Source organism: Rhyacophila brunnea, unplaced genomic scaffold (genome assembly GCF_057557595.1).
Source record: "Rhyacophila brunnea isolate RB1 unplaced genomic scaffold, BYU_Rbru_1.0 scaffold_4, whole genome shotgun sequence".
Classification (NCBI taxonomy): Eukaryota; Metazoa; Arthropoda; class Insecta; order Trichoptera; family Rhyacophilidae; genus Rhyacophila; species Rhyacophila brunnea.
Window position 1 is genome coordinate 27,094,213 of NW_028233068.1, and position 27,169 is coordinate 27,121,381.

Here is a 27,169-nt window from a genome sequence, read left to right on the forward strand (position 1 = left end):
ACTGATTTCTTAGATAGTTATCAGGGTACACAAGATCAACACAAGCAACAATGCAGTTTTCATTTACGCCACATACATAATATATGAAAAAGTAGCCGAATAATGAACTCTCAAAAGCAGCTGTATCTAATATCGGGAAAAGTGAAAATATTTATTTTATTTATAATTGGCTCTACGATCCTATATGGATCTTGGTCGCCTCACAAAGAGGTTAAAATATACTAGCTTAAAATTCATAAAGACTAAGTCAAAAGTGGCTGGGCTAACTTTTACCCATGCTTATTGCCCTATGTAGTTAGTTATACATGCCTATAGTTGTTTGTTTGTTACTGGCATTATTTAAATAATAGAACTGGGTCATCCACTAAAGCAGGGGTTCTCAACCTTTTTGCAGTAGTAGGCGCATTTGAGATAATAGTGGCGGGCGCACATCTGATTTCTAAAAAAACAAGATTTAAGCATTATGTGTTACATTTATTATATCGGTAGATTATACATTTATTTACATTTAAACGCCTGTGAGTTCTGAATGGTTCTTCTTTTACACTAAAATCACTACTGAATACTATCATTATGCATATTGCCAACCGCGGCCAAAAATCAACCGCAGTGATAACACGTTATGTGGTGTAACACCAAAATTTAGAGAGAATGGGGTTGCCAGCAAGATAAATATGTACCTAAAGAACTGCATATTAGCATATTATGTAACCTTTAACACATTGATCGCCAAATAGTTTTACATAAAATAGTTAAAAAATGATTATTTGTTTCTAAGATAATATTTGATAGGTTATGAAAGAATATAATGTTTTTTTTTCATTTTGATGATTTTTTTACGAGAATATTGGTTTTTATGATGTGCCGGCCACATGTGTCCGTCGCGGCGCCAACAAGTTAATTTATTATATCACGCCGGGCCGGCCATTTCGCCGGTCACCTGTCCATATGTATTGACGAGAGCATGGTGCCATTTCGAGGTTGAATTATATTTAGATTTAGATAGTATAATAAACAGAAAAAGCACAAATACGGAATAAAAGTTTTCAAATTGGGTAGTATAATACCTGGATACACATAAACTGGAAATATACGTATACATACATAATAATCATTTTTGTAATTCTATTTTTTTATTATTTACATAATTTGTATAACTTACATATTTATATCAATAAAAACACATTTACAATTTAAAAGGAAAACTTTTTTTTTCATTATGTACATTCTTTACATTAGTGAGTCTATATTTTGTGACTGGGAAGACATTTTCAGGCCAAGTGGCAGTAATATACAGAAGGGCCATGCCGGTCACCGCGTATCGAAAAATTCACTGCGCGCATGCCCGCCGGCGCTGTAGAACAACTCTACGGTAGGTCTTCTTTGCCGGTCACCGGTGACCCCCATGGCGATCAACGTGTTAACTCACTAACGGTGGAATTAAAACTTATTCGTAAAATAACAAAAATATGGTTTTTTTTGTTACGATTTCAATAAATAGTTTTATTAAAAAGTAATTTTTTTTTCCGTTATTTAATACTTTGCTGGGGGCGCACGAAAATGGCTCCGTGGGCACGCGGTTAAGAACCTCTGCACTAAAGGTTATCTACTGATCGATAATGGCGTATGATACAATATGCTTCAGGTATGCAAGTTTACATGCAAGCCACAGCAACATCTATTTAGTATATCTATGTTTATCCACCACTGCTCTACTTTTTAAATGAAGAAAAATTCCTCAACAAGGGTTTTAGATTTCATGTTTACATCTGAGATGTTTGTGGAGACTCGATCTGGTATTAAATGCTACATCACAGTGTTCACAGATTGGTTTTATTCCGCAATGCATTACTGTGACGTGTTCTTTAAGTGTATCTTTTCTTTTGAATTTCAGACAGCAAACTTCACACTGCAACAAAAACAAAATATATTTTGGGTAAAAAATAAATCATATCATTGAGACAGTATGTTCACTATTTAAAATCAATTGTTTAATGTCAGGCACATACATCAGCATTGCTAACATATTATAACCAATGGGAAATATACGACAGATTAACATTAATATTATTTTAATAGTCTAGATCAGTGGTTTTCACGTGAAATTTAACTGTGGCCGCACAATTTACATTGACAGTTCTATGGAAACGTCTGGTGGCCGGACCAAATTTCACGTTTGTTGTGATTGAAAAAATTAAAGCTAAATTTTATTTAACTTAAAAGATGGATCAACTTAGACAAGTCCATTTTTAATAAAAGACATTTGAACATTTTAGTAGATACATATCTATTTATTTAAAAATAATGCAAATGGAAATTCCTCAATACCCCTTTCTCCTCCAATACATCTGTAAACTGGTTTCGATATTTGTTTTTTATGAAGTGCATTACAATGAATGATCTTTCACAGTATACAGTAGTAGAAAAAATCGACAATATTAATAAAGCAATTATTGCCAATTCTTTGAATTGACTTTATTCTCAGTAACGGACTATTTCGCACATGATCTCATCACAAAAACACATTATAGATCATTTGAGCGTGGAAAGAAATTTAAGACAAGTCATGTGTATTCAACCAATTTCATAATTGTATTAATAAATTTTTGAAATATTATTCTGTAAAGTGCTGGTGGCCTCAGCAAAATCCTCTGGTGGCCGCACATGAGAACCACTGGTCTAGGTATAGGTGATCTAAAGAGATACGTGGCATTGAGCGGCATTATCAAGAAAACAACTGAACTAACAATGACTGAATGAACCAGATTAGAAGCATAGGATTGTTAAAGATAGAAGGAGATTGTTGGCAAAGTGTGTAATTACAGTGATTTGGATCGTCAGTAGTAAGGTAAAGGGAATGAAGAGATTTTAAAATGGAATTCTACCTCTGCTATCGAAATCAATTATATAATAGTAATTTATTGCAAGGCGAAAAAATAATGTTTGAAATTCTTGCAGTGTGGCAAATATTAGGTCAATGTCGAAGGATTGGGGTACATTTTTTTGCCTAATTTGTTTAAATACACACCTTAAACAGTTCTCTTTCCCTGTGCCTCGCTCGAACATGTTGGAATAGATTACCACTAGTGGCACTGCTATAACTGCATTCCTTACAACGGAAAGGTTTTTCTTTAGTGTGTGTCCTCATGTGCTGCACCAAAGAAGTGCGCTGTGAGGACGCATACTTGCACTCTAGGAATGAACAAGCATACGGTCGGTCGAGGAGGTGCGCTCGGAGATGCTTCGCCAGATAATCCTGTCGGGCAAAAGAATAACCGCACACCTGGAAGTGACATGGAGGAAATAGATTAACATAATTCAAGGGTGATATTCTTTTCAAAATTTAATAAAATAATGAAACAATCATATTGATACATTCAAAATTAATATAACATACTTTTGAAGATATATTTTTAAATGGAGCAGAACCTTGGTTATCCAGATATCTTTTGGATCATCAATGTCGCATGATTATAAGAAAAATGTGAAATTTAAAACATGTAATTGGTAAAAAAGACGAATTTTTAACAAAATTATAATAGAAAGGTTTATTCTGAAAGTAAAATATGTCTTACAATAATTCGTCTCTGTTCTGGCAGAACACACTAACTGGAGAATACTAGTTTTGAGTAATTTGACTTTGAAGTTGTTAAAATGTTTGAAATAATGGTCTATCATGTGAGATTATTAAGTAATCGTGAAAAGGATGACTTTAAAATAAAGACTGTTTATTTATTAAGAAGGTTTCCAGACGGTAAAGTTTGAAATAAGGAACATTTTGGTACTAACTCAATATGTCATTTTTTCGAATTAGTGTTTTCTGCCAGAACAGTGACGAATTATTGTTCTTTGTTTATCCGGATGAATCCATTATACATAGTATCGCTATCCTGAATTAGTGTAGATAATCTAGTTTCTATCGTATAATAAATAGTCCAGAAAAGTTGTGCCAGTAGTTTACAGGGACGCTATGGAATATTCATAATATACTTTCACTGAAAAAAATGTGATCTCTTTGGTTCTGCATCTTTAAAATCTAGGTGTTATTTTGGTGCCTGGATTGATAGCATGGAATTAACAAGTTGATTTGATGTCCAGCTATTTCTCTTTTAAAAAATCTGTAAGGAAACCTCTATGGAAGACAGGCAATATAGATACAGAGTTTTCGAGCTAATGAAAAAAAATGTGGTTGATTATGGAATGGATTGAGAAAGCACCGTGAAACCGATACGCACATGATGCTTGCATTGTATTTCCGTCTCTTATATTTGTAAGTAGCAACACATCATCTGGATTTGATTACAGAATGGTTGCAGTGTGCTTATGTAAGAATTTCTTTTGGTATTATTGTCGGATCATACCAACCTCACAGACAAACTTTTTGATTCCGGAATGAAGAAATTGATGCACCTTCAAAGATTGTCTTTTGGTGAAGCTTTTTTGACATTTGTCACAGTGATATGACTCTTTATCAACATCTCTAGCATCGCATTGTTCCTTCACATGTGGTTCAGTATCATTAGAAGTCTTCAAACATTTTCTGAAATATTGGTGATTTTTTAAAATACATACAGCAAATGAAGAGGCCTCTTATACCTATTATGCAGTTATTAGCAACTTATGCAGTTGCGATATACTTCATAGACAGGGCATAGTGAAATGATGTATCAAAATACGCAACAGATGACGGTTATCGTGTAACAGTTGAACTGTAATGCCAGGGCCTTTTTCAAAAAAATGTAAGAACCGGGGCAACCAGTATTTTTGAAATTTACGTTTTTAGCACCGCTTTTGAATCATTGTTAATTGTAAAAAGTTTGCAATAATTATCAGTAGGTAGGTAGGTACACTAAATAATTATTTTCCTTTTGCTACATTCATCGGCATGGTTAACATATTAAAGCACCACAATAAATAAATTATGCGTTAATTAATATTTATAAAAAAAAATTATATTAAGTATACACTTCGAACAAATTATGTATTTTTTTGTAACAGAGTTGAAATTTGAGAGCGCTAAAATTATGGGGCACATGGCAGTTGCCCTTTCCTATTCCTACATTTATAAATATTATTTTTGCATGAAACTGAATCTTTCTTGTTCTCCAACATGTGGTGCTAATTTGCTATGTTCACACCGCTCATACAAATATTAGTCATTCCACACACAATTTGTGCTATTTATGAGAACTGCCGGTAGTTCAAAAAATCCCATATTTAAATTATTTTTATGAGACGAGGTACAAGTTAAATAATTGAACCGAGGCATATATATACTCCCCACTCAGGAGCGAAAATGGTGATTTACCTTTTAAAAACCTTAGCTTACAAATAAATTGCTAATTCTAAGCACCTGAATTTAAAAGAAACTTCTTTGGTCATCTCACAACTCTTCTCATGTGCAGCTCTGTCCAAATCTGATTTGAACAGTGTTTCACAACCATGGCAATGATATAAAATCTTTTTTTCATGTATCTCCAAAGCATGCTGTTCAACATCAGATTTTTTTTGGAAATCGTTTTTACGCATCTGATGAGAATTTACATTTGCTACATTTAAACCATCTTTCATAGCCAACTCGTCGGTATTAAATTTTTTATTTTCATTTTGCTGACTCAAAATATTTTTTAAATTGTCATATTTTTGCGACAGAACTGAATAATTGTCATTATAATAAGATATTTCAAAAATTTCCACATCTTCCTTTACATCAACAGCTTCTTTCTTCATTTGGATAATATGATCTAATGATTCGTATTCCACTGTTTTCTTGGGTACCTTCTCAACAGTGGCATCTTGAAAGCTATATTCAATTATTACTTGAGTGTGCAAACTATTTCTTATTTTTTGATCACTTTCTAAGCTTAATGTTTTGAATCTGTGGGCTGACATCAAGAGACTTTCGCAATCTTTGCATATTTTGTCTGGAAGTCCATCATTTTCAAATATTTCTATATTAGAACAGTCACGGATTTTTAAAGATAAGTCTTCAAACCGAGTTATGTTTTCTGTGTGTCGTTTGAAGTTGAATATTGGAAACAAATTGACACTGCCTAAGCAAATTCTACACATGTGATCAACGTTCATTTCCGTTTGTTTTAAATACTAACTATTTCCTGTCTTGTTTGTAGTGTAGTACATACATTGATTTTAGGTTATGTTTATGTTATGATAATAATTTGATTTGACGTTTAGACATGTGTGACCAGCTAAATAATATATTAAATAAATATGAATAACTTCAATGATACTTTGTCATTAAAAATAAAATTATTAATCTACATAAAGCAAAGAGATTAGACTCCTCCCATCTCTTTGACTTATAGCATATTTTTAATAAGTACCTCTTAATTTTTTTTAAATATCTAAGATAAATATAACCACGAAGCGACCCTGTGCGAAGCCGGGTACTTCAGCTAGTAGTTTATAAAATCAACTGTTTGTTTTTTTGTCTTTCATTTATTTACGTATCTAAATCGGTCTGGACTATGCATTGGAAGTGCAACTTCACAGTATTCTCTTACTATTATCTAAAGGTCGCACAAATTATTGATACAAAAACATTAAGTAGGTACCTACCTAAGATTAGGTATTATTATTATTCCTGGTACTATAACTCTTATGTGGGTCTGAAGATATCCTGCAGCATGTTCTGCTCAATGAGCCAAACATTCTTTATGTTTTTGGTTATCACCAAGTTTTCGAGCCGCGATGACAACTAGTAGGTACATACTAGTGTTTAGTACAGGATGCATTTTAAGTGCAATAGAATCGTTAGACTGAAATCACACTTCTTACCTAGGACGTTTTCTTCTCTTCAGGGTGAGAGTTATGTTTTTAGCCAAAATTGAAGTTTATTACATTTTACTGATAATAAATTACCTAATCAATACATACACAATATTTAATATAATAAAATCGATTTTTTTAAATGCAAAAATGATGTCTGATGTGGTACAATACGAAAGTTCAAATTGTTCACCAGTTAGTGTTAGAGCCAAGGCACACATGCGGCAAACCCGAGAGACTGTTCACTGCTGAACACAATTACAGCGGATCGACGTACAAGCAGGCTAGAACAATTTTTGCATCGGCAATGCATTTGACAGTGAGTGATGCACAACCTAATTGACTGAAGGGTTAATTTATCCAGTTCAAGAGTCGCAGTAGATAAAAGCAGAGTTTCGAACTGCAATTTTTTTTCATTTCGGTTTTCGTACCAGTTCAAATAAAAAAATATAGATCGGTTCGGTTTTCGTTCTGAAAAAAAAAACGGTTTTTCCGGTTTAGCTCCGAGTGATTAATTTTTAAATGTTTTTATTTGTTTATAGTCTAAGAGTCCAAGGGCCAAGACGTAAGATGTGTTGCGCCTACGACAACCGAGTGACAACTAAAGTGGGGAGTAATATCCCGTTTACACGTGCATGGATTTACTGCTGACAGTACGTATTATCGCGGCCGTAACAAGAAAATGTACGTGTAAACATGCAGTAACGTCCCTAGATAAAATGCCGCCCCTAGCCAGCGCCAAAATGCCGCCTCATTTTTTATACAGTATTTTTATCATCCTTTCATGAGTCCAATATCTGATAAATGTGTTGTATGGATACATTACTAATAAAATGTCAGACTAATTATTCGCAAATCTGCACGTGTCGTTTCTGGTCACCAAGGACATCGAAGGGCAATAGAAGTAAACTAGATATCGCAAACCCAATAAAACCAGTGAGCTGATTTTTTTAATGGAAAGATATTTTCGTTATTACTAAGTTTATGTAGCTATTTCTATATATTCCAAACGATTCTCTTCAATTTGCCGCCCCCAAATGACGCTCAATCTGCCTACCCTCACGGGACGTCACTGTAAACATGTATTGCAAGATTGGATGCATGAATCAAAAAAGTTCAGAAGCTTCTGAATTTTCATGCGACAGCTGGGATTTTTTCTATCTGCGCCTGCTCAGTAGAACGATAGTGGCGAACCTGCCGGCAAAAATAAACTACACCACGGCCGATTTTTACGACCTGTCAAATACTACCATAAAATGACAACATCACGTCTCGCTTACTCTTGAAGAATGAGATTGGAGAGAGTCAGCACTTTTACATGTAAACAGTTATTGTCAGGATAGTTTAAAATACACACTATTGCCGTCAGTAAATCCATGTACGTGTACAGGCGCTATAAGATTATTTTGAGGCGCATGTTTGAACATGAACCAAAACGAAAAAACCGATTTTTTTTTGCGGTTCGGTTTCGGTTTTTGTTTCGACAAAAATAACAGTATTTCTGGTTTTCGGTTCAGTTCCGGTTCAAAGCCCTGGATATAAGCGTTTAAAAATAATGATATTGGAATACATAAATAATGGTTTTCAATGAATAAAACAAACAACTGTTTTTGAAAAACATTGCTTATATAATAAACATCTTATTCATTGAAGGTTATTTACAGCGTACCATAATTTATATACATATTATGTATCATATTCTACGAAATCAATTAAATAACATATGATTAAACCGGTACATTGCATAGTAACGAAATGACAGATGCCGTTTATTTATAATTCATGAGTATTAAAATTCATATATTATCATACCACAAACGTTGAATTTGCTGGATTCACGTTTTGGAGAAAGAAAGGTTATGGATAACTGAGAACGTCAATTTGTCTCTCGGAAGTTCAGTTAGTCTTGTTAGTCATATCCAAATGTCAGCTGACTCACAGATGACAATCAATTTCATATTTGGTTATGTGATCGGCTCCTAGGCTTGAGAAAATCACATTCATATATTATGTCTTTACCGGGATTTGAACCAGGAATTTTCAGTATGAGAAGCCAGTAGGGGTTCAAAAAATGAAAAAGTTCAATATCTGAAATCTGTTTATTTTATCATATTAAAAAAATATTACTAATTCTACATAATATATTTAGCTATTATAATACTGTTTATTTGCATCCATATAATATACCTTCAAAAATAACAATAGCATTAAAAACAAAAAATGAAAATTGTATCAATATGACCCAGCCGGGGGCAAATTGTTACAGGGCAGGGGCACATTGTTACCAACTAAAACAATAACTGAAAATGTATGTAAAAGTACGTTTTTTGCTTGTGATTTTCTTCGCATTTATATTTAGTCACAAAAATCACAATTCTGGGTATCTATTCTATACACAAGGCTGCTATCGAGGGTAGTTTATCATATTTATGTATTGAGGGTATTTAATTGTTACAATAAGTTAATCGTCTGAGCTGTCAAAAAGTGCTATGTTGTAACGGCACCTCTCTTGGCTGTGTTAACTTTTAGAGCGAGATAGACAGTTTTGACGGCTAACTTATTGTAATAATTATAATACCTCAATATATAAATATGATAAACTACCCTCGATAGTAGCCTTGAGTATAGAATATATGTGCTGACAGATTAAACTAACTTTATCCCCACGAATACAGTAAATGTGAGCTCAATTTTTGCATGTTATGCATTGGATCCATTCTTGCCCGGGTTTAGAGCAAGTGTAATTCTCCAAACACACCAAACAGAAACATTCTTCATTTTCCGAATCTAAAGAAGATAACACCACTTTCTTTTTCTCTTTCAATTACTTAGTTCCTTTCAAACTTTGTACACCACCGATCGAAATAGATTTCTTAACCATTTTTACATTTGCGGCCTTTTTTTCGTTTTGTTAATTCTCTTTCTGTTCAATTTGATTTTTAATCGGAGTATCTGTTCACCCACGGTGGCCGCGCGGCCTAAGCGTTGGACTATCACGCCGTGGGTCTCAGGTTCGAATCGAATTCGAATTCGAAAGTACACATATTGTTTTCAATTTGTGTGTGAGTCAGGGTATGGACCTAATAGGTTGAGCATGTGGCTGACATCCATTTTTCGTAAAAAACAAAATCTGTTAATACAAACCTCTACTCTGTGGAGGCCCATATGATCCTATTAGGATTGGACATGGTCGAAAAAAAAAAATCTGTTAATATTGCTGATTTAATTTTTCTCCTGTAATTGGGAACTCCCTTCCTTGGATTTTAATAAGGAGTAGGTATAAAATTTTTGCCCAATTCTAATTTGTTAAATGATCAATTATGTTTCGTGTCTTCTCCGTTATTATACCCTATTTAATATTTGGGATTGTTATATTGTTGCAACATAACTTTATATATGGTGCATTATTTATTATTTTAATTGTTATTTAATTTCGACTCATATTTCGGTTGTATTTGTATTTGTATTCGATCTTACTTCAAGTGATAATATTGTTTATTTTATTTTATATATTTTTTATTGTAAATTTTGACTAATCATAAATATTTGTTGATATTAATGTTATTGTAAGTGTTGATTGTTTCATATTTTGTGTTTTGTTAATATTTTAGTATAATTATTTAGTGCCCCTGATGTGTAGTATGAAATATTAGAAATAGATGCCTCAAACGATCATTCATAATTTTTTGATACTAAAGTTATCGACCTTCATTAGCCAAACTAGTTTGAATCGTTTGATTCCTTGTGATGCTTTCAACAGACGATACAACAGGTGCATCAATTTTTGCTGGAATAAACAGAGAATTCTCCACGGGCACTCGGAGTTCAGATTCCATTGGCTTTTGTGGTTTATCTTTCGGGATAGACATATTTCTTTTGATTTTTAAATGGACGAGTTTGATATGGGTTTGCATTGCAGATCGTTGGCTGAAGCGTCTCTGGCATGTTGGACATTCGAACGGTTGTTCTCCAGTGTGGGTTCGAAGGTGATTCGTCACCAGGGCTTTAGTCTGGAAGTATTAAAATAAAAGGAATAAAGAATTTCTAAATATAGCAGAGCCCATAAGGGTTTATAGCCCAGAGCCCATAATCCTAAAAATTAAACACACAGTGACATCTGTTTGAATAATTATAAAATTAAGAGACAAATTATCGGTATTACAGCGATTGTAGTAAGAGCTTAGCTATACATTTCGTGTCGTTAAAAATCTGCGGCCTATCAGATACTGCCATGGTAATATCGTGAGGCATAGAAAAGATGATTTTTTATTGATTATAATGACATTAGGAACATTTTATTTTGCTATGTATTTGCTTTTTTAAATTGTTGACTAATATGTTTATAAACAGAAAATATTCTATTTGCGATCATAAAATTTATTAAGCACATTTCTTAATGTGCTTGACAGGTTTGTGGGATAATTTCAAAATGGTGGAATATGGAGGCAAGAGACTTTGAAATTAATAGCCATATCACTAGGTTGCTTTTACAAACTGAGCGGAAAATGTGGAAACTGAAAAATGGTTACATTTCCGCCGCATCCTGCAGTGTATGTATTGATATGAAGAATGCCACACTAATAAGTGGCTAAGTCGTAACGGCGCTGTCTCTCCATTGATTTATATTATTTCCAATCAAAAAATCTAAGACTAATAAGTAGGTACACTAACGTTACATGAGAGAGACTGTGGAACTCTCAAATCAAGAATTACAAGAAATACAGTACTAGGTACTTCTACAGTTATAAATTTACAAGGGAAAAAAATAAATGGAATGTTGACTGAATACTCACACTAAAGGCCCGTCCGCAAGCTTCACAAACATGAGTCAAGCGTGGTCTGTAGCCTTCGTGGACAGTTCTTCTATGATTTCTCAATCCGTTAGTAGTTACAAATTGTGCTGGACAGACATCGCAAGCCAGCTTGACACAGCGTGTATGATACGAGTCACTGTGCGACACTAGCGCCTCTTTTGTAGGGAAGCGCTTCGGACACAAATCGCATTCAAACCTTAGAAATTTAATAAAGAAAGGTTATTGAAAAAGCTGAGCATAGTGTGGGTCTTCACGGAGTGAAGATTTTTATAAAATCTATCTATCACTTGGTATTCACCACAAAAATAAAAATTATTATATGACACATGTTTTATTCAAAAGGTGAACTTGATCAAGTAAGACAAAATATAAGTACCATACTCGATAAAGGTCACCATGTGAACAAAATATGTTTCACAATTTCAACAATTGATATTCGTGGATAAATGACTTTATACACAAGGAATAGTTGTGAGTCATTTACCCAACCCAATGAGTCCTTGTTTTGAATCGAATATATTGAAAAAACATGTAATTTTTGCAAGATGCAGAATTCGAACCTGCATTCACAGCTTCAAAGACGGGTGCTCTGTCACTCCTCTACTGTGGGGTGAATGGATAGATCAAGTTGTAAATTTAAACTATACAAAGTTATAATGCGACGAATAATAGTGTTAACTGAAATTCGTTATGATATTCCGATTGAAATGTTCTAAGACAGTATCTACTAATTGATGAACAATAATTGTATCTACCTTAGCAAAGCCGGGTCGACGTGTCTTAAAGATTTCTTAAAGTGCGTCAACATGATATCCTTAGTTTTAAAACTGACATCACAATCCGCACAGTAATAATGACGAGCGGATGAATGGACTGCGCGATGAGATTGCAACGCTGCATTTGTCAAGAATGTTTTTGCACATTCTGCACATTCAAATGGCATGTCTCCACTGTGACGCCTGAGGAAAATGATGTAGTTTATATCAATGATTGTCTACCATTCTAAGCTAAGGCTAGCGAAGGTACGTACATAATATGGTGTGCAACATATTTATTTTGTATTGTGTATCAATCGCTAATAAGATATTTAATTAATTTGTGAATTTTATTTTTTATTTATACAATCCTTTGTGAATGATATATTATTATGGAGTAAGAATTTCATTTAAAAATAACAAACATTGGACAGATATCAGTGACTAAGCATGGAGGTCGGCTGTGGGGATCCGACATAAATAGTGCACACTCAAATTCAGTCAAACCTTTTTGTTTTCATTGAACTAAGAAGCCATATTGCAGATGGCGTTGGTTAGTTTTCAAAATCCAATTAATCCTGCCTAAGTCAAACTATCATAGTGGAGGTGGGCTGTAGAAATCCGATAAAAATGGCGTACACTTTGTCAGTCATACTTATTCGTTTTAAGGCGTATGGGTTTATTCGCAAGAATCAATTTTGACGTAGTAGATACGAAATCAGAGGTTTTAAAAGTGTTGAATTAATTATTTTTTTTTCCTAACAAATTTTATAAACATTTTTGTAGTCGGTAGAATAAATTATAAGAATAAAAATAGTAGACCTCTAAATAAGAACCTCATATTATTGATATGCTGAATTTGTGAAGTGACACCTTTTCTTGAACCTATCATATTTAGGTTCAAATTCAGTGCAAATATTTTTCAAAAAAAAATCTAATACTAAAAAACACGAAAGTGTAAACAAATATAATTTTATTCATTTTCATAAGCTAACATTACAAATTATAAGCTTAAAACATTCACAAGATGGCATGAAAGATTTCTGTTATTATTGCGTTTTTATTAAATTATAAAAAAATGACTCATAAAAGAAAGCAATTCAATGAATATTTGTCGAGGAACGTTTTTTTTTTTAAATTTAGTACACAACAATTATGATTTAAGAAACAATTATTATAATAGCATGTATTTGACGGCAGTACGTTTTGGTCGCCGCGGAGGATTTCGGAACATTAGTGTATAGAAAATTAATAATTGGTTCCTTAATTAGTGTATTGGTTTAACGGTATGCAATGTATTAGAATAACTATTATAAATTGTTTTTTTTTTATAATTTTATTTTCTTTTCTATTGATAGCTATTAATTGATAATTGATATTATTATATTGATAGATATTAATTGTTAACTTGATAATTATTATATTGAGGGTTTCTTATATCCATCGACCGTGTTAGTCTAGGATCAACGAGTTCAGGCAATACACAATTCATATAAATCTTGTCACTTGTGATGTGAAGAGTAATATTGTTTTTATTATTCAATGAAATAGGTTCTTACCTCAATATATGTTTTACTTGAGTTAAATAATTACTAATAAATGCCTAAGGTGATTCCATTCAATTCAACTCGGCATTAAATATATTAAATTCTAAAAGTTTTGTACTATTTCATTTGAGTCGTTTTATGCGATCCTGGTTTCGCCTTTCGACATCGTCAGGATGCGCACTCCTCAAATATACACTGACAACGAAAGCAGCTAATTCTCACTTAACAATAAATTAATACAATAAAGTAAGGTAAAAACTTTATCACCTACCTATTAAGTCAAAGTGCACAATGAAAAATTTAACAAACAATTAATTATGAATAGTTGAATTGTGGCAGTATGAAAAAAAAAGATTTTACCACAAACCATCTGAAAAATACATACATCATAAAACATATACGTGATTTTGTGCCCCAAAACACTTATTTTATTATTATTTTGACGATTAGGAAAATTATGACACATGTTTCAGTGGCCATTACTATGACAGCATTCGAAAACGTATTTTACTTTAAATTTTCTACAAATTTACTATTTGTGACATAAACCACTTAAGATCGATAATAAATAGACCTTGAAAAATAATATTATTTTGTTTCTATTGATAATGCCAATAAACATACTCCTGGATACGTCCCTTTGAAAATAACAAAACATGGCGACCCAGATACATAAAAACTGTATTAAGTACATGCAAAGTTTTTCAAATCGTTTAAAGCCCAACCAAGTAGGTATTTATCAAAATAATTAAAGTCCACCTATATTTTATCTAAACTGCTCAAGTCCAAAATATTTTTTTTTATAAATGTTGCACCGAACGAATACCTTTAGGACTTCTTTGTAGCCATCGTGGTTATAAGATTCAATTATCTTACAATATCTCACATGCTGCAACCATTTGTATTACAAGATAATAAATAATATAATATAACTACATTTTGACATTCATTGGTATTTTATGATGTTTGATTTGTCAACACAAATTATAACACCTGGTCTACATCATGTGGTCTTGCCAATTTGATTGTTACTGCAATGCGAGTAAAGGTCATTTTTCTATGAGTTAAAATACTGTTCGCGACGGATAAAATTTTGGAAAAAAAAGACGTCCTCACCCGTTGAAATTCAGAAGCCTACTAAGGTTAGAAATGAGAAATTAGAAAAACTATATGGATTAATCGATTAAATGGTCTCTTTTTGTTAATTTTGCAAAATAATTATATATCTAAATTGTCTGAAAATAGGATAAATACATGAAAACGTACGACGTGTTTTGGTAATATAGCGTCACTAATTGTACCGAATTTATAGGGTTTTATTTATTTTTTCATTGTTAATTATTATTTATAGTATTACGGAAATAAATAATAAAAAAATATTTTTATTGTGCAGTATATATTATTTTGTGAGAAAAAATCATTCAAAATTGGCTGATGTATACTCAAACTAAAATGGCTTTAAAATCTTTATTTTTCTGAAATTAAAAAAAGTACGTGAGTTAATCAATGAAATGTATTGTTTTACCCATTTCTTTCATACAATATATACCTGCAAAACTATTATTAAGTTCAAAAATTCACTGTGGCGTGACAGTCGTTTTGGCCAATTTCGAAAACAGGACCGACTATTTGTCATTTATTTTAAAAAGTAAAGCGAATCAGAAAATTTTAATGACACAAAAAGTGTTATTTGAATATTATTTATTAGATTTTAAATAAATACAGTGTTTATTATGTGTCAATTCGTGTTAAACGTCCTTGCCATTTCCACGATTCTGAGAAGACAGGAAAAAACGGGTCCAATGGCCTTAATTGAATGAAGAGTACATACAAATTGCAGATTATGTTGGTTAGTTTTAAATTCAAGTAACCCATGCCTAAGCCGAACTATAATAGATAAAAAATAACCATTATAAAAAATATTTCATTTTAGATATTTTATAGATAGATGAATATTTTTTATCCATTATTTTAAAAACTAACCAACACCATCTGTAATATGTATTCTTAGTTCTATGGAAAAAAATGTATGACTGACAATGTTTAGTATGGGACTATTTATGTTGGATCTCCACAGCCTACCTTCACCCTTCGCCACCGTACAGATACTTAGGGTCTTAGGTATCTGGCCCTCAATGCTTTGCACACTCTTGCGATGGGGTTGCTACAGACTCACCCAAAAAAAACTACTTTAGAATGACTTTAAAAAAGTTCAAACCTCATATGAATTCGGTAATCCTGTTTTGTACCAAGTACTCTGGGACATATCGGACAATTGTAGGTGACTTGATGAGTATGGGTACGTTGGTGCACTTTATTTGCTTCTTTATTGCTGAAAAAATAAACATTTTGAATGTGTACAATATGAATATCACATAGAAGATGTTTTTAATATATGTAGTAATTAAAATAAATATCATTGTTAAATCAACAAGCAAATGTAAAACAAAGATGTCGATGAATATTGAAATAGCTTTACGTACATTGAAAGATGCCCACATACTCTGCAGCTATATGTGCCATCGTGCCTCATCATATGATGTGTGACTGTGGCTTTGAATTTGAGTATTCGATTGCACTCAAGACATCTGTAGCGTTTTGCATGTGCCATTTGGTGGCTTTTCAAAACTCGAGATGTCAAAAACCGCTGCCCACATACAGAACATTCACAGCAGCCATATGACTGTAAAATTCAAAGATTGGAGTACATTTGAAACATAAATACTAAGACAAAACCTCAATTCTCAATCTTTTACCCATCTCGAAACGTCAAGTCATTTCGTTATAGAGCAGGGGTGGCCACACTTTTTTTTTCTAGTATCGACTAGTTGAAAAAATTATTTATGGCGATCGACTGACATCACTTGTAATTATATCATGCGAGAACAATAAAAACCCATTTTTTTATAATTCAAATATGTATTTTGAAAACAGATATTTTATACATATAAAAAATAACGATACAGAAACATCGAATTAACGACAATATTTTTTTTTCCGACCATCTCCGTTCCTAATAGGATCATATGGGCCTCCACAGAGTAGAGGTTTGTATTAACAGATTTTGTTTTTTTACGAGAAATGGATGTCAGCCACTCAACCTATTAGGCCCATACCCTGACTCACACACAAATTGAAAAACATTACGTGTACTAGCCAGACCCAGGATTCGAACCTGGGACTCACGGCGTTATAGTCCAACGCTTAAGCCGCGCGGCCACCGTGGGTGTTAAGTAATATTATTATGTCTTTCACTTTCAAAAAAATTAAGTAGATACACGTTAACTGTAATTTCGACATAGTTACACAATTTACCTGTATATCGAATATTAGAAATTTTGTAATAGCCAAGTAACATGCAACCCTTCGCCAGGAAACATACTTAAAATAAATTCTATACAATATGAATTATCATTTAATTACAGCAATGATTATATCACATCAAATTGCATCGCACAGCCATGTATTTTAAAATTTAAATATCCCTCGAGGAAAATAGCGCGCAGGCAACTTTTATACTATTCGAGCAAATTTGTGGTTTGTGTTTTTCTTACTTAACTGGTCGACCCGCTACGCCAGGCTCCCCTCAGGCTAGAGCCCTATCAGACCCTCCCTTGTGGGAGCCATGCCTGCTGGTGTATAATGCAATGATAACTGATAAAAGTGGGTACTGTTTCCACATTTTTACATAAAGTAATAAACCCAACATGATTCCCAATCATAGCAGGAGCTCCATCAGTCGATACTGATACTAGTTTATTGAGTAGGCAATCGAGTACGATTAATATACGACTTAAATGCATTAATTAATATATCTTCTCTTTTGGATCGTTCCTCCATTGGTAAAACTGTTAATAATTCTTCTGAAGCAAACACGTCTTTAAAAACCAAACGAATAAAAACGCATAGTTGTGCAATATCCGTGTAATCTACCGACTCGTCAAATTGCAAGGATAGGAATTTACATTATTTATTTTATTTATTTTTTCCTGTAGAATTTTTTCTAAGTTTTCATCACTTGTGTTCTTCGCATGAGTTTATTTCTTGATACTGATAATATGTAAGAGAAGAGATAAGAACTAGCGGATTTTAAAAGTTGAATAGTTTTGACTCGTTTCAACAAGAAATAGTACAATATTATTATTATGTCCGCCAGTGGCGCACCCAGGATTTAATATTGGGGGGGGCCCAAGGAGGAGAAAGTAAATTAGTCCCATAGGCTCTTTTTCTTCTTCACAGCCTAATTTCTCGTTGTCTATTGCACTCGGTGTACCTACACCATGGTCCCCACATCCTGAAACGGGCCCTCAGGCTAGGATATTTGGCGGGCCCCCTACCTACCGCTAAGATTAAAGGCAGTGTGAAACACTACATTAACGTTTTTCAAATTGTGTTTTAGTTGAAATTAAGGGTAGTTACACAGTGAATTATTGGCGATTTTAAATACATCCACATTAATAATGAAGCTGTCAAGTATCGACACATAATAATCAAAAAATATATTGCACAATTATATAAGTAATTGAAAATTTTCATGGTTATGAAATATAATAGCGGCGCCGCAGGCGACTTTTTTTTACTATTAAAGCTAATTATTTGTGATGTGTGTTTATCTCACTTATCTGGTCAACCCGACCCGCCGGGCCCTCCACAGCCCGGGCCCCCAGGCTAGAGCCCTGTCAGCCCTCCCTATCCATGACCTACACCACTCCGGAATTCGAGTGGACACCGAGAATTTTTTTGACAGTTCCATTAGGGATTGGGTTTCTAAAAAAACTTGACATTAGTGTTTCGAAATTTTTGTGTTAGAAATTAAAATCTAAGAAATTGTTCTAAAAAGGGTGCTGGAGAATGACAAATCATTTTTTTGCCAGTGTTTTTATTTGTTTAAGCCCAAAGGTTTATTGGTTTTCAATTTCAATGGTTAAAATCATTCTGATAATTTTCATGTTTGGGTGGTGTCAGGGCCCCTTGCCCCCCCCCCCCCTGGGTGCGCCACGTTAACCACCTCACTTCAGTGTGAAAAATCAAACATTCGTACTTAGCTTCCATAGAAAATAAATGCAAAGTTTTTTTTAAAAAATGCCTGTTTTTAAAGGTCTGGATTTGATATATTGGTCTATTACAGGTTTTAGCACTGCGGTAATAAAACTATAGATTCCCTGTGTAAATAAAACAGTGCGTAGATATTATAATGTTAGGGTTTCTTGTCTTTGCTAGGGTAACAAATCCTTTTAATGAGCCTAACATTGACGGAGCACCATCCATACAAATTCCTCCATGATATTTTAGATTTTTCTAAATATGAAGAAATAGAATCAAAAACATCTTGTCATGTCGTACGCTCGGTGAGTTCTTTGCAGCATAGATATTGATCCACTATTTTGTTTTCATTTATGAAACGAAAACCTGTGAGGCCAACGGTAGACGCGTGCGATCGATTCGGCAACATCGAAATCACATTAGATCTTTCATCGGCTTTCATAACTTCATGAAGGACTTTTTCGGTTTTCGCTATTTCGCGGATTTTTCTGTTTTTATCACTATTTTCGCGATGCACTTGCAACAAGCCAGCGGTGCACCGGTTAAGAACCACTGGTCTAGAGCCACAATATTTATGCTGAATTCCACCGAAAAAAATGTTTTTTTTTAATTTACACCACCACCGACTGTGGTGGGCATGGCCCCCACATCATGAATGTTTGGCGGGCCCCCTTACCCATCACCAGGGTTAAGGGGAATGTGATGTTCTACAGTAGTGTTCCCAAATGGTATTCCGTGGATTTAACTATATTGTTAAATAATTCCCTTGAATTCTTGATTTGTCGGACCTCATATCATATTATCGATCGTTATCATACTATGAACCACTGGTCGCGACCCTCTCTTGTGGTAGCCAAGTAGCATTCGACCCTTCGATATTGGATAAATAACCATTTTTATTTTTATAGAAACACTAAAAATAATTGTAATATAAAAAGATACACGTGAATTATTATCATGTAGTTACGTATATCATATTTTCATCATACTTCATATTTTTTATGTTAATTTTGATGAAGTACTGAAGTAGTATAGCGCCACATGCGATTTTTTTTATAATATAACAAATTTCTGGTGTGTGTTTATCTCACAATTAGACGAGCCGCCACGCCGGGCCCTCTTAAGCCCGGGCCCCCAGGCTGTAGCCCTGTCAGCCCATGGTGGTGGGTGTAGTCGTACTTTTCGCCGAATTTGTATCGTCGATTTTGGGTTTTTTAATAGTGAAGTTCCAAAATATTAATTGAAAATGGAAAAAAAAGTATTATTGCATTTAACTTATAGGTACACAAACCTACCCAACAGAACACAGCCTAATTTCTCGTTTATCGCACTTTTGTCTATTGCACTCGGTGTACACCACTCCGGAATTCGGATGGACACCGATAATTTTTTGACATTTCCATTAGAGATTGAGTTTCTAAAAAAACCCGACATTAGTGTTTCGAAATTTTTGTGTTAGAAATTAAAATCTAAGAAATTTTTCTAGAGGGTGCTGGAGAATTTAAAATCATTTTTTGCCGTGTTTTTATTTGTCTAATCTATTGGCTTTCAATTTCAATGTTTTTGGGGGGGCCAAGGCCCCTTGGCCCCCCCCCTGGGTGCGCTACTGATGTCCGCGATCGACTAAAAATACCTTCGCGATCGACGCACTGGCCATCCCTGTTATAGAGCAATCTTTAACTCTCAAACCAGTTCTGAAATCCAACCACAAAAATTAGAAAAAAACTATTTTGACTGTTTTCCCACGAAAGTATTATTTAAAGACTTCAAATAAAACATATAAAATAAAAAAACCATCAAGTACCTAAAATACTTGGAATTACTATAAAATAGGTTGAATTAAAAAAAATATATATAACAGGCTTTGGAAATTATAACAGTTTTCTGAAGCATTCACCGCATACTGGGATACCGGTTTCAGGAATGAGATAAATTTATGGATTGTATCTATCGACCTTAAATATTAGATCTGGTGCATAATGTAATAAATGAGGGGTGTATTTTCAAAGTGAACTTATTCCACTACTTGACAAAAATGAGTTATGAATGCCAGAATTTAAAGGATAAAATTTAAAAAAGGATAAGTATTTTTTGTATAGAAGAACCTAATAGCATTTAATCCAGTAAAAAAATTAACTTCAAAATCGGTGTTAATTACAAAAGTAACTTATTCCAATACAAAAAGCATAAAAAATGTAACATTCAACACTGTAAATAGTTTTTTGGCTTTTGCGAAAAATTTGTTGAAGTGGAATAAGTTCTAGGAATAACACACAGAACAAGACATCTTAAGTGATTTGATGATTAAGCTTTTTTACCTTTTCATGTCTCATTAAATGATTCTTGAAGCTATCTTCATAAGGGAAAACTTTAATACATCTATCACATTTATATCTAGCACTTTTAAACTGTTCAGAGTCCTGTTTAGACTTTAACTCTTTCATTTGTTCGTCCAAAGTCATTTCAATAACGGCCACTCTGGACATGTCACAGTTCAGTAAAACCATTGAATCATTCTCAATTTTGCCAGAGAGCTCTTTCGTATTAGGTTGATTCATTGAGCTTTTGATTCTATCGATTTTTGATCGCTTCTTGTAAGATTTTTTAGTGCTCTTGGTATCATCAAACATTTTATCAGTCTTAATTTTGTTGCGTAATTTAGGCAGCCTCTTGAAGTCCTGTAATATTATGTTATCTCCTAAAAGTGTCCTATTTTCTCTTTCAGTTTTTATGTTCAGAGTGTTTGAAGATTCTACAGATAAACTTTTATCTTCTATTTGAATCTCAGCATTTTTCAAATTCTCAGATACCTTTACTCGAGACTTCTTCATTTTTATATTTCTTTTAATCTTCTTTTTTACTTTCCTGGTAATTCTAAATGCGTTTGCTTTAAGATCTAATGGTGAGTGTTCTGACTGTAAATGTTTTTTTCTTTTTCGTTCAGGATTGGAAGACGTGTCTTCATCCATACAGCTGTCATCATTTTCAGTTGAATAATTTGATTTAAAATTGCACAATGCATTGTCTTCAAACCTTTCCGTTTTTATATACTTTTCTTCAATTGGTTCATATGAATTATATTTACTTTTAAAATTATCCACTTCTACATCTATAATTTCGATTTCAGTGGTGATATCACGATCATAAAAATAAAATATATTCATATTCTGATTTTTGTCATTTATATGATTATCATTTGGGATCTAAAAAAAAGAAATTAGCTTACATTAAAAGATATATTAAAAGATTTACAGTCGACTTACCTGGATCAAGTTAACCTCGATTAAAAAAACAGGAAGAAAATGTTTTATACAATGAATTAAATTTTGTGTTTGTGGTAGTCTTACTAAGAAGAAAAAAATCAGTGACACGCATAATTTTATAAAATTCATGAAAATATTTAAGTGCCACTCATGGATGTTATATTTTTAATTGTTTTGTAGCAGCCATTGGATTAAAAATTGGGAAATCAATCCAGGAATTTCTTATCTACCTAGGTAAATCTAGAGTTAACCATAGTAAAGTGAGCAGTAATTAAAATATAATGCAGTGGAACCTCGATTTTACGTGCCCGGAATTCATACCTACTGTGTCTAAGGTGAAAATTATAATGCAGTTGATTAGGGTGCTGACGCATTATGCACATTCTGTTTATAGAAATGGCTGCAGTGTACTACACGGCCAGGTTGGTGGGTGTCTCTGACTTTTTTTTACTTTAGCCAGGGAGGGCAAACAGTATTCTTGGCATGAAAGGTGATGCAAGAAGATGCTATGAGGTACATTGGGGGCATAGGTACAAAACAAAACAAATCAATTTATAATATTGGAAAAGTTTTATATAAACAATTCAAAAATAATCAATAAACCATTTTGAATGATTTTTAATAAAAAAAAATAATAAATTTTTTCAATGCCTCTCATTTATACTTTCCCGCTGTTTACGTTTTTTTGTCAGGCCCTTCAAAAACGTAAAATCAAGGCTACACCGTAATTTTACTTATTCACAGATACCGACAACAATAACTAAAGCTTTACCAATATTGTGATGTGAATATTGCTGGTGTATTATAAGTTCACCATCACCATAATATTATAATCCTAAGAATATCACATTATGCGACTCCACATTTTATGAGAAATAGGTGTTGGCCATTTGCTCAATTTATTAGGTCCATACTCTGCATCTAAACAACATGCGAATTTGCCAGACCAGGAATTCAAACTCAGGACCTAAGACATTATAACCCAACACCTTGCTGTTCGGTCATCACGGGTGGATATTAGTACTACAAATACCACACTTCAAGTTATAGTTGTCAGCATCTGGTTAAACAAGTACGTATCAAATATAATAAAACATCTCAACATACATTACTACAGTTTTTGCAAGCTTTACTTTGTGATATAGTCGTACAGCTGAGCATACCAAATGGAAAATTGGTATTTGTATTAAAATTAATATTGTCTGTATTCTTTGTGCGCTTAAGAATTTTGTCAGTCTTAGAGGCAAGTAGTTTGAATCTAATAATTTTTAATACCAGACTATAGCAGTAGTTGCACAGCCAAGATGGTAGACCATCATTTTCCGATACCTACGAACAATGAAAAAAATATTATTTATATAAGAAATAAAACCATATCCAATAAAAGTACAATGTTTACTTACGATAAAGTTTATAATTACTAGTAATAATTAAAAATTTACAGTGTAATGGAGTGTAGGTATCAAAGATCTTTGACAAGTATTTTATAAATTCATATTATTATCAGTGGATCCACTGAGATTTCAGCAAACTTGGCAACTCTGGGTCCACAGTTGTTTTGACAGCTCATTACAAAATGGAAGACAGAAAGAAACTAACTAATAAAATTATTGATTGTAGAACACAAAAAATATGAAATACTATATTGTGATAATCGCCACCCTGATTACAAAAATAGAAATAGAAGACTGAAAACATAAAAGTACAAGCCAACATACTACTACTACTTATTATTACTTCACCATGTTTGATCCTTAGAGGATCATATGGGCCTCAACAGAGTGGAGGTTATTTAACAGATTTTCTTTATGATAAATGGGTGTCAGCCACTTGCTCAACTTATTAGGTCCATACTCTGACTCCAAGCACAAATTGAAAAACAATATGTGTATTTGCCAGACCCAGGATTCGAACCTGAGACCCACGATATTATAAGCCGGACGCTTAAGTCGCCCAGCCAATATACAATAAAATACGGTACAATAAAAGAATTCTATAAAACAATAAATTCTATAAAACAAAACAATCTTTGATAGTCTAATACCAGCCTAAGTAAAAAATTGTAACGACAGGTTGCATGTTTTTTCTCACTTTCACGAAGGCCTAATAAGAATAATTATGTTTTTCTCACTCAAATTGTGTCGACGATTTTGATATAGTAAGTTAAAAGTCTATCTTTTGGTTCTTCGTTTTGTTTTTACATAAGTATGTCATGGAGATTGGAGATGTCGAATACATAATAATGTAAACAATAAAAGCTAACCTCAATCTTTGTGGCGTCAATAAATACATCTCTAAGTGTCCCTTGGAACAGATTTTTCATACTTTTTCCAGTAAATAGACAACTCCTGCAAACAGGTTTCTCCTCTGACAAGTCCATCGTAAGATGCTTCGTTTAATATAGATTTCGCGTTGATGAAAATGTTGTTTTGTGGCACTGATGTCTTCATTCTTTCATATTGGTGATGTAATTTCAATTCTAAGAGAAAACTAGTGCCATAATGTATTTAATTTCTTAAAACACGGCAACGAAGAGTATAAAATATTCAAATAATGCGACAGAGAAATCAATGTTTACACTTTTTATCTTAATTTGACGTTCATTTCAATAAAAAGAGTGTTATTTATTGTCTATGGCGTTATTTGACAAGCGGTGTTACCAACATTAAACTGGAAAATTAATCTATCGGGCCAGTGCTGCCAACTACCATTGACAAAAATATGCCAGATCTGGTAAGAAAATAAGCTAGTTGACGGAAAAAATCTAGATTTTATTGTAGGTAAGTAATTAAAAAGTTGACTAAAATCTAGCACTTAAAAAAGTCATAATTTTGAACATTGAACAAGTAGTAACAATAGCACAGTAAGTAGCAACATGGGTAACAAAAAATAATCAGTTATGATAATTGGTCATTACTTAAATAATATTATCCGACCCATTAATTAATTTATTGCTGAGATATTGTAAAGTACAAGAGAGACCAGCGTGTTTTAAGCAAATTGTTGTAACATTCTAACTTTTTGTAAGCTAGATGTTTATTCAAAAATGCTAGATATGGCAAGAAAAACGTTAAGTTAGCGACGCTGCATCTGGCCAAAAAATATACGTTGACACCAAAGTTGGCACCATGGTTGGTACCAGTCAGCGCCATCTTTGTCGGCAATGCACTAGCCACTTCTATGTTAGCACAATATGATTGGTCAGCGCCATCTGAGATGATCCGAGTATCCAAGATGCTGCAATGCTACGTTGGAGCAATAATATTATTTCTTCACAAGTTTAATATCATAAATATAAATTTTTGTACATTATTACACCTACCTATCTATTATTTGATTGGTATGATGAAGAAAACCTACAAAAAAGTTTGAGATATTGTTGTGAATCTCCGCAAAATTGATTTTTAAAAATGAGAACCAAAACTCAAAACCTTTTCACACAGGCGATTTCCATCGAGGAACTTGCCGCGATCGATTAAACTTGCTAGTTACTATTTTACAAAGCCACCATGGGAGCGTTCATACGGACAACCTTGCCAGCGAATACCAAACAACCAATGACATTAATATGGACGAAGCATCTGGAAAAAAACACTCACTTTTTTGTCGGGTCTGCCGAATGGCATAATCTATTCTAACGCCATTACAATAAAGGTGATATTGCTATAAATTCCCGATGCGTGATAACGCATAATGGAAATTGCGTGACGTCTACCCAGGGAACTCAGAAATAATGGGAACTGAAATACCCAACGGGTAAGGCGATAGCAGGTAACCGTCTCGGGTAAGGAAGAATCCGGGTTAAACTTACACACGTCGTGTCAAGAATACGTTGTACGTCTAATACTGAAAACTGCTCTCGGTTTATGCATTTACGCTCATTTAATGTTGGTGTATTACACATACTATTGCACGTGCATAATGCGTGCTTCAGTTTCGTAGGACACTCACACATTCAAATACCCTGCTTCAACGTGCGGCGTATTGAATATAGCCAATCGGTATTCTATTTATTATCTGTTATACATGTGCAAATGTCGTTATGCGCGAATTTACTTGCTAGCTACTGTATTGAGTGTCCATTAATAATGTCATTGCAAACAACCAAGCCAATAGATAGGTATTGGCGATAGTCGCTGACGAATTATTATTAGTTATTACTATCCGTCCTGTCCAGTCGCCGAAATTGACCGGCAATTGTTTTTTCATTTAGAGTTACCTAGCTACGATCCATTCGAATTAAAAGATTACTTCGGACCGCTTCACGCTAAATCCGTATGACCACCTAGGTATGTGTACATCTCAGACAGTCAATAAAATATTATTTTACTGTATGAAATATTGAAAGACGATCGTTAAGCCTTCGAAAGCAGTAGATCGTAAAATTTCTTTCGAGTTTGCACTATTCTTAAAAGTTGACTGCACTCCTGACTCTTTCTACGCTGGGCAATTCTTCTTATAATTATTATTATTGATAACATTGTATAGTATTCTGTTTTGTTTGTATTTTACTTGATTAGTACGGATTTTTTTAAAACTTAAATATAAATAGGTATATCTGTTGAATATTGGCAGGTACCTATTTTAAATTTGAAACAGGCACCTTTGAAGTTTTCCAAACATTTCAAACTTCACATCTATATTTATTAACATTATTTCAACAAATAATAATATGTCAGTAGGTATGTATTTACTCATATTGGTAATATTATCCCTCCCTCAATAAAATCTATTTATTACCAATATTGGTGAAGCTGAAAGCATATTCGGTTCATTTCTGTTTAGTGGAAGTCAGCGGCAAACAAATTTTGAAAATAACCGATACTATACTGGATTATTTGATGGGTTAGGTTAGGATATCATTCTTGAATTCATGAATCTTGCCGAAATCGGCCATGAAAATTGCCGCTGTTCCCGCCTGGCTTCCAGTAAACAGATTTCTAGGTATCGCATATTCT

General features: G+C 33.4%; 2 protein-coding genes across 2 annotated transcripts; both read right to left on the reverse strand.

The window, feature by feature from the left end:
- Window positions 1–843: 843 nt before the first annotated feature.
- Window positions 844–6,203, reverse strand: LOC147067178 (uncharacterized). The gene is made up of 4 exons (XM_085954008.1): window positions 5,354–6,203; window positions 4,366–4,540; window positions 3,029–3,283; window positions 844–1,909 (listed from the first exon to the last, which is right to left on the reverse strand). Exons 1-4 carry the CDS (start codon window positions 6,085–6,087, stop codon window positions 1,751–1,753), a joined length of 1,323 nt encoding a protein of 440 aa, XP_085810134.1. The 5' UTR covers window positions 6,088–6,203; the 3' UTR covers window positions 844–1,750.
- Window positions 6,204–10,310: 4,107 nt separating this feature from the next.
- On the reverse strand, window positions 10,311–24,821 carry LOC147067179 (uncharacterized). The gene is made up of 8 exons (XM_085954435.1): window positions 24,475–24,821; window positions 23,319–23,540; window positions 21,267–22,151; window positions 16,389–16,588; window positions 16,124–16,237; window positions 12,359–12,562; window positions 11,583–11,799; window positions 10,311–10,799 (listed from the first exon to the last, which is right to left on the reverse strand). The coding sequence occupies exons 1-8, from the start codon at window positions 24,589–24,591 to the stop codon at window positions 10,488–10,490; spliced, it is 2,271 nt and encodes a 756-aa protein (XP_085810561.1). The 5' UTR covers window positions 24,592–24,821; the 3' UTR covers window positions 10,311–10,487.
- Window positions 24,822–27,169: the final 2,348 nt, after the last annotated feature.